A 12,973-nucleotide genomic window follows, 5' to 3' on the forward strand; every position below is an offset into this window, starting at 1 on the left:
GTGCGCGGTGAGCCGAGGACACCCTGGCCGACCTAGCCCTCCCTCCCCCCCGGCGGCGCGTGGCCAATTGAGCGCTGCCCCCTGGAAGCTCCCGTCCTCAGTCGGCAAAGGAATAGCCTGGACTCGAGACGTCCAGACTATAGGGTGCATCCTGCACTCCACGTGGAGCACCTTTTATTGGATGCGCCACTCGGGAGCCCCAAAGATCTAATACAATTCTAAATGATTTATTGATATGTGATGTATAAAATTCTTAAAGCAAGATACTCCAAAAATTGTTCACCGTGAAAGGTCTGCTCCTTTTAGTTTTGTAAATAGCCTGATTTGTAATAGCCCTCTGTAAAAGGTTGATGAATTGAGCCATAAAACTGTCTTGGTTGTAATGTAATTGGAAATATTCAGGCAGCCTGTTAGTTTCCGTGTTTAATGGTTTTCAAATGACATCTCACTTTCAAACACACTAATATTGAAATATGTAATGTACCCAGTTCATATATATATATATATATATATATATATATATATATATATATATATATATATGGCCACAATGTGCTTTTCAAACCATGAATCTGCTCAATGACAACTCCTTTACAGCAACATAGGTGAGGCCAGGTTCTACAGCATAATACCACACAGCTGCCTGTCCAATGAACAATATCTTAAATGAGTGCTAACAAGCTTTACTTTAACATCAGTGTACCCTTATCTTAATTTATTGTACCAAAACTATTTTGGTTCCAGATTTTGTTGTTTTTATTTATTTTTGTAATTAATAAACTGCTACATCTTGGTACCTTTGCTGAAGGTCAGACGGTGTGATTGCAGCTGGACCAGTGTAGTCAGTTTGAACTACCACAAGTGATTAGGGATGAAGTGATTAGGGATAAGGAACAAGCAGCGTTTCATCTACAGCGTTTCTCTTAAGTAGCTGCATATTCCAAATTGAAGACAAAAAGAAAGGGGGGGGGGTTGTGATACAATTGCTAGTGCTAAATAAGAGGTAAGAAAATAAAAAATAAAAACTTGGTTAGCCCCACTCCTTTTGAACTGGTCAACCTGAAAATTGACATTGTGGTTAAAATCAGTCCAAATTTCAATTTGTTACCTGGTGCATAGCAATACTGTTGAAGTCTAAATGTTTCTTTTTAGAGAAAAGCAAATCTATCAACACTTATATAAATGACCACAGAAACATTTTTACGTATAACAATCTTTATTTTTTTCACCAGCCCAGCCCCCCAAGTTACACAATGCTAATGCTCTTTTTTAATGCTGTGAAGTTAAAAAAAAAAAAAAAACACTTTAGTTTTTCCTTTTAACTCTGTTAATTTTGAAGGTTATGTGAAAGTCTAAATTACATTGTTTTGATACTATTTAAATACATTACCAGTTAAATCAATATTATTAATATTTAGGCAGACATTTTGCTTCACAAAAAAAAAAAAACACACACACACATTCATACATCATTGTTCCAGGATGATAACTTTGTCTCATTCTATGAAAACATTTCGTCCTCTCTCTCACCATGAACATTATATACCATTTCAAACAAAAAGGCAGGATACAAAGCTTCCCCTTTCTCCCAGATGCTGTATGTTGAAATAATTTATTTTTTGATAAACAATGAAACAAACACTTCCTTTGCTGAAGCTAAAAGATTGTAGACATTTCAGTTTAAAGCTCAGGAAGCACATCTTTCTAATCAATCTTTAACATTTCCTAATGTGACATTATTAATTTGTATGTTATTTTACCTTAAACTAATTCAACAACCTGACTTCCCATGGCTGCACTTAAGGCTTAGGTACTTCATCGATATCTTCGGGGGCTTGCATTTCTTCCATCAGGTTTAAATTATTTTTTAATCCGCAGCCATTTTGGTCTTTGGCGGATGTTCTTCATTCTTACTGTTTACACGTTCCTCAGGCTTTGATTTGGGAGCAATATACCCAGATTGCCCCTTTGCAGGAGTATCATTTGGACCAGCGCTTTCCTTTTTGATGGCATCCTCTGGTTTCGGGGAGGGTTTACCAGATTCGTTTTCATTGTTTTCAGAAACTCCATCTGCAGGATTATCACTCTTCTCAGTCTCACTGGGACACATTTCTGTTTCATCTTCTGAGAATTCATTAGTTGAATGAGATTCAGAAATAACAATTTTTGGTAGAGTCTCAATTTTCAGCATTTGTTGAGTGTTTTCGCTTGTTAAAGTCATGACATCTGTGGGCACTATTGTATCTTTTTCTGGCTCTGAATGAGCAATCACCTCTTTGTTATTTTCCTCGCCTTGGGTTAAACGTTTGTCTTTTTCATTCGCAGTGGTTTGGGAGTTCAAAGTTTCTTCTGCCTGGGATTCAACACTGGTATGAGCAGTACTGTTAGGGGATTCAGTGGATAGTTCTTGGTCTTTGTTAGAAGTGCTTTCTGCTTTTTCACCAGAGCTTTCTTTGTTTTCAGTACTTTCTGGCTGCTGCTTTAGGATTTCATCTGAAGGTACTGCCTCTGATGGTAGTGGAGGAGGAAAGGCTAGAGTGACACTTTCCTGATTGGAGACAGAAGTCTGTTCCTCCTTTGGTTTCTTAATGCTTTCTTCTACAGCAATATCCTCAGGTTTTGCCTCAGGTTCCTTGACTAGGGCAGGTGCAGGCTTCTCAACTTTCACTGGGGTAGGTGCAGGAATCTCCGTTTTCACTGGGATAGGTGCAGGCACCTCGGCTTTCACTGGTTTGGGCACAGGCAACTCAACTTCCACTGGGGCAGGCACAGGAACCTCAACTTTCACTGGTTTGGGTGCATGAACCTCATCTTTCACTGGGATAATTGCAGGATTCTCAACCTTTACCAGGATAGGTGCAGGTACCTCAGCATTCACTGGCTTGGGTGCAGGGACCTCAGCTTTCGTTGGCTTGGGTGCAGGGAGCTCAGCTTTCACTGGGGTAGGTGCAGGATTCTCAACCTTTACTGGGGTAGGTGCAGGCACCTCAGCTTTCACTGGGGCAGGTGCAGGCTCCTCAGCTTTCACTGGGGCAGGTGCAGGCTCCTCAGCTTTCACTGGGGCAGGTGCAGGCTCCTCAGCTTTCACTGGGGCAGGTGCAGGCTCCTCAGCTTTCACTGGGGCAGGTGCAGGCTCCTCAGCTTTCACTGGGGCAGGCGCAGGCTCCTCAGCTTTCACTGGGGCAGGCACAGGCACATTTGCTTCCACTGGTTTGGGTGCAAGAACCTCATCTTTCACTGGGGTAGGTGCAGGCTTCTCAACTTTCACTGGTTTGGGTGCAGGATCCTCAGATTTCACTGGGGAAGGTGCAGGATTCTCAGCTTTCACTGGGGCAGACACAGGCACCTCAGCTTCCACTGGTTTGGGTGCAGGAACCTCAGCTTTCACTGGGGAAGGTGCAGGATTCTCAGCTTTCACTGGGGCAGACACAGGCACCTCAGTTTCCACTGGTTTGGGTGCAGGAACCTCATCTTTCACTGGGGAAGGTGCAGGATTCTCAGCTTTCACTGGGGCAGACACAGGCACCTCAGCTTCCACTGGTTTGGGTGCAGGAACCTCAGCTTTCACTGGGGAAGGTGCAGGATTCTCAGCTTTCACTGGGGCAGACACAGGCACCTCAGCTTCCACTGGTTTGGGTGCAGGAACCTCAGCTTTCACTGGGGAAGGTACAGGGTTCTCAGCTTTCATTGGTTTGGGCTCAGGGACGTCAGCTTTCACTGGATTGGGCTCAGGGACCTCAGCTTTCACCGGGGCAGGTGCAGGCGCCACAGCTTTCACCGGGGCAGGTGCAGGCGCCACAGCTTTCACCGGGGCAGGTGCAGGCGCCACAGCTTTCACCGGGGCAGGTGCAGGCGCCACAGCTTTCACCGGTTTGGGTGCAGGATCCTCAGCTTTCACTGGGGAAGGTGCAGGATTCTCAGCTTTCACTGGGGCAGACACAGGCACCTCAGCTTCCACTGGTTTGGGTGCAGGAACCTTAGCTTTCACTGGGGTAGGAGCAGGAACCTCCACTTTCATTGGTTTGAGCTCAGGAACATCAGCTTTCACCAGGGCAGGTGCAGGCGCCTCAGCTTTCACCGGGGCAGGTGCAGGCGCCTCAGCTTTCACCGGGGCAGGTGCAGGAGCCTCAGCTTTCACCGGGGCAGGTGCAGGAGCCTCAGCTTTCACCGGGGCAGGTGCAGGAGCCTCAGCTTTCACCGGGGCAGGTGCAGGCGCCTCACCTTTCACCGGGGCAGGTGCAGGCGCCTCACCTTTCACCGGGGCAGGTGCAGGCGCCTCACCTTTCACCGGGGCAGGTGCAGGCGCCTCACCTTTCACCGGGGCAGGTGCCGGTGCCTCACCTTTCATCGGGGCAGGTGCAGGCGCCTCACCTTTCACCGGGGCAGGTGTAGGCACCTCAGCTTTCACATGCGCTGGCTCCACTGCTTTCTCTGGAGCAGGCTCTGGTTCCACTTCTTTGACAGGGACAGGCACCTGCCCCATTTTCAGTGCTGGACTGCACTCTTCTGGTTTGGCAGCAGCTGGTGAATAGCATCTTGCCTTTGGTTCTGTTGAGGTCTGATTAGCAGGCTCAGTAACACAGCATTCAACCTTTGAGCTGGGGATTGCAGTTGTTACCTCTTTGGTTTGTTCCGAGCTGATGGTGGAGTTGCTTTCAGGCATCACTTTAGCTGGAGTCAGGGAGATGGGGGGTATTTCTTTTACCTCAGTCTGTTCAACCACAGGCTTTTCTGACTCTTTAACCAACTTCTTTGTTTCAGTTGTAACTGGGGCAGCTGGGGTCTCTGGAGTTGTTTCTGCCTCTTGGCTGGGTGACTCATTTGGCTTTTCCCCTGAAGTATTTTCCTTAGAGTTCTTGTTTACAATTGGCTCTTTTTCTGCTGTAGGTTCACTGGGTTTTGGGTCACTGCTAGGTGGCTTGCTTTCCTCGACTGCTTTTTGTTCTGGAGTTGTTTTAGCTTCTTGACTTACAGGTTTGTCAGATTTCTCCTCTACTTTCTCTGTTAAAATGCCCTTTGAAGGCGGTGTGCCATCAGCTTGTACGGTCTGCTCCATTGCAGGCTCTGCAGAAGCACTACCTGGATCACTGGCTTTGCCTTCATTCTGGGACTCTGGTGCCTCATCATTTTGTTTCTCTTCTTGGCTTTCCTCGCTGTTTTTTGGGTCGCTGACATTATACTCCTTCTTCTTCCTGCTCAGCTTGCCTCCCATGGTGTTATCTGTAAGTATTAAGAAAAATAAGAATTACTTCTTGCAAGATTACTGTATATAGCCTTTACAGTCTGTTTTCCACAAGTGAATTATATACAATATTATTGTATACCAATTTATCATTGGAACTTGTTCAGAACCATTGCAGTTTAACGAATCATATCATTATTATGACCTCATATAGGAGGACTTATTCAATTTGTATAACCAAAGGTGTGAGCTTATCTGTAGCAAAGATAAGCAATACAGTGGGAGAGCAGAGCCTAGTCAAACAATACCTTTGCTATGGTTGACACATCTGTACTCAGGAGACAGAGGAATAACAAAGTTACTGTCTGACGCTTTCTCAGAATAAATTCTGCTCTACTTTCCTTCACTGCACTGTCATCACACTTGTACAGCCTGAGAGAACAAGTGCATTGGAACGGCACAAATGCAGATTCATGCAGCATGAAAACTATTGAAATCTGGTCTTAATGAATTGTTAGGTTGTGAGGAATAAAGTCTGTTAATTGTAAAACTCAACTGTTTAACAACCTAATGCAAAATGGGCTCAACTCAGATTTTGAATGTTGAGGTACCGTTTTATCTAGACAAAGACTGAGAGAAAAGGTATTGGGTCACCAATAACAAAACTTGGAGCACAACATAATTCCAAACATAGGTTTTTGGTATCTGGTAATTTTTTAAAGAATAAAACGTTTTATATTAGGAATACCGATAGGCCATAAACTTAAACAAACAAACAAAAAAAAAAAAAAAAAACATGACTAATATGGGGTGGAACCAGCCAAAACTGGTAATACTAGGATACGTATTCAATATACATTGCATTGTTGAACAAAAACAACTACCCTTCTGCCTGCTGTACAAGGTATATGTGCAGCACGTGAATGCACGGCTTTTTATGGATTTCGGCTGGGGGTGGGGATATTGGATGATGTGCATTAGGTTTGAGTTTAGATTATGAAAAACATAAGGATTACCGGAATAGATGTCGATTATAGAATACATCTCAAAATGGGACATACGGTAATAAACACATGTATTTCTATATTTTCATTTATAATTGTACCATAATGTTCGATTGGAAAGGTAACCAAATTGATGTATCGTCCCCTTTATTGTTTTTTTTTTGTCTTTTCAAAATACTTTTAATTTATTTATTTCAAAATTAAAATACAAATGTGTATTTTCCGTAGTAATCAAATGTCTCGCAGATTAGAAAATATTTTCGCAATAAAAGACTGCAGCAGCAGCAGCAAGCTGTGTGCCTTCTGTAGTGGGAGCTGTCCTGAGTACTGTGCGCACTGCCGCTGCTGTGATGTGTGCTCATCTCTTGCATTTCACAGAAAACGCCGATCTGTTTTAAATGACTGCAAAGCAATTATCTTCCATCTTTTGAAGAAATGGTGTCTGTGTCAATATTTCTTCTTCAGTCGTACGACACAAATTAATTCCAATTAAGATTAGTCTCGAAATAATTAAATTAAATCAATATGCCAGTCTGCGCAAGTTTAAATAACACTTATGGAATACACGTGAAAGTAATACAATTATATTTGCGCGTAATAGATTTTGGATCTGCAAGGTCTGTCCCATTGTAATCGTTGAAACACGATCACTAAACCAGACACCGACCATTATATCCCCCGAATGGTCTTTAATATTTGGCTAATGGACGTCCTCTTTTGGGCCCAGGTTTAAATAAAAACTCTGCTTGTTATTTAAATGGGACATGCAAGAGCCTATCTGTCTGTGGCTACCCTCTTCTTAAAACCGCAAGCAAACGGGGAAAGATTGCGGTATTAAAACACCCCACCCCCACAGTGATTCTCGTTTTATTTCCAAACAAGTGCCCAACGTTACTGACTGGGCTTTGAGAAGGTGATCAGTTCCCCAAATCGATGTTCTGCAGAATGTTTACATGCGGTAGTAATGTTGGAAAAAAGTGTAAGTTCAGAGAAAAGTGAGAAACACTCAAATGCTCTGAGCGTAACTACAACAGTGATTCATTCTCTCCGTCTGGTGCACCGTCCCACCACGTTTATTACACCCCAAAGAAACATTCCTTTTGTTGAGGATCACAAAGAAGAGGACCAGCAGATGCATTCTAAAGAGTACCGAGATTTACTAAAAAAAACATCATTCGGAATTTTGACGCAAGATGCTGTGTATCTCAAATACCTTGGGTTCATAATTAAATGATTACTCTCGCTTATTGCAAAGCATTAACATCAATATTGTTCACGGTTGTCTATTTCAAACTCCCTTGTTAACAACCAGTGTGTTGGAACTGCTTAACTATGTTTTAACTGGCCTAATTAATTAAACATTTGTGTATGTTATGAACCCAAATCAATTTGTACTACATACATTTTCCTTACGGTCACATACCATAAAGCAAGTCAAAACGGGTAGTCGCAGCATTTTTGTAAAGGCAGGGCATTTTCTCACACAGCAAAAATAAATAATTAAAATCTAAAACTCCCAAACCTTGCAAATATGTAGATTCTTTTTCTTCTTCTTCAAAAAAAAAAAAAGAAGTTTCAACCAATTTGAAAATTAAAGAACAACTAAAAATAAGTTATTAAATACATCATAGCAAACGAGCAGGTAAAATAAATACTGTGCGTTGCTGTTGCCCGTCCTAAACTGATCAAAGAAATGTGAACGGCCCTTAGCAAAGTGCACATGGAGAGAACAAAGGAGGATCGAGCCAACCCCAAATACAGCTCTTTCTTTCAGCTAAAATAGCAACCAATATATCATAAAATATTCTAAAAGATATGCTCTCCCTGAAAGTATATCATTTAATATATATAGGCTATATATAGTTTTAAATTATATACACACCTGCTTTGTTGTTTTGGTGGATATAAAGCCCAGACGAGGTGCGGAGAAAAAGAAGCTTGATCCACTCCACAACAAATCCTAGCACAGACTGAGAGCGAGTAGCGAGCCGACTGACAGCTGCACACAGTCCATTCAGTTACTCCCTGAGGTACAATCTGGGACCGTGCGGTTTTTTGTAAAGCTTCCCCTCCTTTTTGCTTACCGTTTCCTATAGTGCATCTGTCGCTATCAAAATCTCTCCCTAGCTCTCTCTCCCCCTCTCCCGGTGCCTATTCCTCTAGATTAAATTGGCTTTATTCTGCTGTAGAAGAATGAACCTCTTAATTCCATTTTTTTTCTTAATCAATCGACATAGCAACCGTTTTACTTTTACTACAAAGTGGCTGATTTTTTTTCAATCTCAAGTCTTTTGCATAATTTGTTACGAACGGTGGTGACCTACACCTGTAGCAATATGAAAAACAGATGCGTTTTATTAAACACACTACTCTACCTTATATATATATATATATATATATATATATATATATATATATATATATGTATATATATATATATATATATATATATATATATATATATATATACACACACACACACACACACACACACACACACGTCATCATGAAGTAGAAATGCTTAAACTTGTTTTGTAAAATGAAGGGTTGTTAATGATTTATTTATACATGGTTTTGTCTCTTTTGTACAGGGGTGCAGGGGTATCGGATGCTTTGCTTTAGTGTACGGTCGCCCGCCCTCCGCCTGTGTGTGGATTGCCTCATCCTGTGTGATGTGCCTGCCTGCGTTAACCGAGATCGCTACATTGGTGTCATAAGTGGACGCAGGTACCCCAGCATGCACTCGTCGGACTGTAGCCTGGTGAGCAAGTCCGGGTAGACTTGAGGCTGGCAGAGGAGAGTGTAGCGTGCATGAGGGAAGGCAGCAGCAGGGCTGGTCGGTGGTGTAATCCCACTATTAACACCAATGTAGCGAACCTCAGTTCCCGCAGGCAGGCACATCACACATTATTATTATTATTATTATTATTTATTTCTTAGCAGACGCCCATACCAGGTCGACTTACAATCGCAAGCAAATACAAATACATTCAAATGTTACAATACAAGTCATACAATAAGAGCAAGAAATACAATAATTTTTTTTTTTTTTCAAGTGTGACAAACCACAATTCAATGGTGAGGCAGTCCACACAGAGGTGGGGGCCGGGCGCGAACCCAGGACCTCTCGCACAGAGACATAAGCCCGATATATGCTCCTTGCAAAGGAGCCGGCTCTTTTGTACAGCGGTATCGGCGCTATGCTTTAGTGCGAGATGTCCCGGGTTCGCACCCGCCCTCCGTCTGTGTGTGGATTGCCTCATCCTGTGTGATGCGCCTACCTGCGGGAACTGAGGTGTTCGCTACAATATTATTTCTAATCTCTGGGAAACATGATAAATATAATACTGAAAATACCATAGGGACAACTTTAGCCTTATTATTTATTATTATTATTTATTTCTTAGCAGACGCCCTTATCCAGGGCGACTTACAATTGTTACAAGATATCACATTATTTTTACATACAATTACCCATTTATACAGTTGGGTTTTTACTGGCGCAATTTAGGTAAAGTACCTTGCTCAAGGGTACAGCAGCAGTGTCCCCTACCAGGGATTGAACCCACAACCCTCCGGTCAAGAGTCCAGAGCCCTAACCACTACGCCACACTGCAGCCTTGGTGAGATATTGCATCCTAATCCTGTAAGTCATTAAACATTCATTTTACATTGAAATACAGTGTTTAAAAATGAATTGCTTTGTCCATTAATACCAATACTACATGCTACACATAAATTGGTCTGGCTTAAGACCACTGTGGGAGCACTTAGAAGGGTGTAATGGGGCATTTGCCAATCCTTACAGAAACTTGCAGTTTCCCCAAACCCCTGTACCCCCTTCAACTGAGAGCTGAAAATGACAATATTAAGGGGAAAATTACTTTTCCTTTAAAGTGGTTATGTATTATACTGTAGATCAGTGGGGTTTTTAATTAGGTAATAGTGACACCAGGTGACTGAGTAACTTATTTCCACTCTTTAAAAAAATGAAGGGAAAGTTAAATCTGTTTTCTCTGTTGTGCAGTGAATACAGAATCCTTATAAATTCTAGAACGTCAATAAACACCTGTTTTATGCACTTTTGAAATTAAAATGCTTTTATTTCAATACTTTTTTTCTTTACTCCACAGTGTAACTTGCACAATTCGAACATCCATAGTACTGCAATTTGACTGAAGTCGTACAGTACATTCCTCTTAATATGGACACCTGTCAGCTGGCGACAATAAACAAGTAACTGGTGTATTGCTCAATCTGAAACACAGCATGAGACACAGAGCCTCCTTTCTTTTGATTTCTCTCCGTCATAAAAACACACAGACATGCACAAACAAACACACTGCAATCATAACTCACAACAGGGTAGTCAAAACTGTAGCACAGAACTCAACATGATGTCTATGATGTATGTGTAATTTAAAAACATCATGGTATTCAAACACATTTATACAGGATGTTTATACAGAGTTTGTTTTAAATTACAGTATAGTCTAACTACGTGGGACATGCTAATCTGAACAGTTTACTTTTTTCTTTTTCTCAAAGCAGGTGAATTATTGAGCATCACATTACGCGTAAAGGGACATAAAACTGCCAGTGTGTATGAGAAACAGATTTACCAATGCATGGGCCCACACTAAGCATTTCATGAACAATGTAACATTTAGAACAACATGTGGTGCTTTTACTTTTCAAGATCCACATAAATGTTTGAATGAAGGAGAGATCCCTGCAGTACTTGACTGCCGTGAGATTGCAATGCCAGTTTTCCTTAGGTCCAGTTCACGGCAGTCAAACCACAGGTAATGCAAACTTGAAATCCTAGAGCTCAGACAGCGACTTGCTTTATGGGCTAAGCAAGGGCAAGAGATATGACCTGCTTGAGCCTTGGACCACAAGGCTTTAGTACTAGAAAGCAGCAGACACAGAAGCACTGTACCTGGAACTGAATGTAGCCACATACAGGGGTAAATAATGGTGTGGTGTCTGCTGGACCACATGAAATATGATGTAGTTACTGCACCCCCTGCATGTTTCAAAAAATAGTGAGTCAATTGAGTAAGGTACTATGAGATAAGGAAGCTTAGGTTTCAGGGACATGGGCCCGAGTCAGGGTTTTGTCACTTTAAGGACTCAAGGGATTCTTGGTTTTCCACCTTAAGTCTGCAGCTGTGACAACCCACGATCAAATGTAAGACCCTCCTGGGCTCAGAACAAAGGACACTTCTGCTGCTCATGTCTCTGGATCCAGACAGCAGCATGTGGTACAGGTGTGTTGCATTGTCTTTGAGGTAATCCGCACGTGGCTAATTGTAATTGCCTAAAAGTGTGGTTTTGATTCCCCTGATCATTTTTTGGGCTGTTTTGTTTGGCTTTTCCAGGAGACTGTCTGTGACACAGTCCAGACCATGTTATATTGCACATTTTAAATTTCCCAACCCCCAACAACCAAAAGTCATTCATTTTGGTGATTACTACCGACCTTGGCTGGATTCAGTGTAGTTTAAAATTTACCACTGGAATGTTTTTTTTTCCTTTCTTCTGGGTAGCATTTAAAAGCTGCTTTGCAGACCCATAGACACAATATGCTTTACCACCTGTCCCAGTCAACCTAGTTGTGAATATGTAGGGACAGATGTGCAAAACTGGTACTTGCTTTTTCAGCTCAGGGGTCAAACATGTACAGTTATTATACAGAAGGTTTGGGATTGACATTAAATGATTTGCCCCTAATGTTACACTAAAGAAGGGTTATACTTTATATTTGTTGTCAGTATTGAATTAGGTGTTCCAGATAGTTCATTTTTTAATCTGAACCAGTTTTTAAAGTTTTTTAAAGGTAAAACTGAAGCCTGGGTCTTGGAAATTACTGATACAAGCAACTGAAATCTGAGGCCCTATCATGTCACCAAATTATTTAATTTACATTGCATAGCATTGTAAGTAAGTTTAGTAAACCAATAAAAACAACATTACAATGAAATTAGTTAAAGCATCCCCCTCCTGTGGTTAGAATGTCCCAGTTATATTCTATCCAATTTAAATGGTAGATTTAAGCAAAAATAGCAACAACATGGTTAAGTACTTGGTATGTGTTTGCATACAAGCCATTCAGACAGTATTTAACAGTCTGTTAAAACATAACCTAATATTAATATGATGAAAGGTGGGTTAGCTATGGTGGCCCTTACACTTGTTGCAGCCTGCATTTGAGGCATGGACAGTCTATTGAGTATCAAGGTCTTGAAGGGTAATCACATTCTCTCCTTACCCAAATATATGACCTTCACCTTGTGTAATTGATGCAGTATTCCACAGACCACGCTGATCACAGGAGTGCACGATGGACTAAAATAATTGAACCATTCCATGTCCTGAGTTCTTTAGTGTGCTGAAGGATAGTTACTAAGGTTTCATATGACTACAAAGTTGCAACCTCCTGGATGAATGACACATTTTATTATTATTCTGTATACTTGTATTATCTCAAACCTTTAGTACTGCAAAACTATTATGAAACTACTTAGGTATAGAAGCCCTTATATATTTTTAAGCAGGGGTGCAACTTCAGAATGGTTAAAAAATTAAACAATGGCCCGTCCACGTGCCACAAACAGACGAATTCAAAGGCATGCCTTTAATATAGTAATAAATAGCATCGGTAGATGTCGACATTGTATACAAAACGCACAGCAAACGCTTTTCTGCAGAAGGCAGCAATTGTGCTGAATTTCCTTTTTCGAGTCCTCTGTTCTGATGAATAGGGTGTGGCTGCTGGATATAT

General features: G+C 41.6%; 1 protein-coding gene across 2 annotated transcripts; it reads right to left on the bottom strand.

Moving 5' to 3' along the window:
* Window positions 1-1,283: 1,283 nt before the first annotated feature.
* Window positions 1,284-8,316, bottom strand: LOC117425315 (cell surface glycoprotein 1-like). 2 transcript variants are annotated; one of them, XM_034042156.3, is made up of 2 exons: window positions 8,069-8,316; window positions 1,284-5,220 (listed from the first exon to the last, which is right to left on the bottom strand). In XM_034042156.3, the coding sequence occupies exon 2, from the start codon at window positions 5,210-5,212 to the stop codon at window positions 1,868-1,870; it is 3,345 nt and encodes a 1,114-aa protein (XP_033898047.3). In that variant the 5' UTR covers window positions 5,213-5,220; window positions 8,069-8,316; the 3' UTR covers window positions 1,284-1,867. The 2 variants fall into 2 exon arrangements, with proteins under 2 accessions (XP_033898047.3, XP_058849741.1); XM_058993758.1 differs by lacking the exon at window positions 8,069-8,316 and adding an exon at window positions 7,709-7,770.
* Window positions 8,317-12,973: the final 4,657 nt, after the last annotated feature.

Source organism: Acipenser ruthenus, chromosome 20 (genome assembly GCF_902713425.1).
Source record: "Acipenser ruthenus chromosome 20, fAciRut3.2 maternal haplotype, whole genome shotgun sequence".
NCBI lineage: Eukaryota > Metazoa > Chordata > Actinopteri > Acipenseriformes > Acipenseridae > Acipenser > Acipenser ruthenus.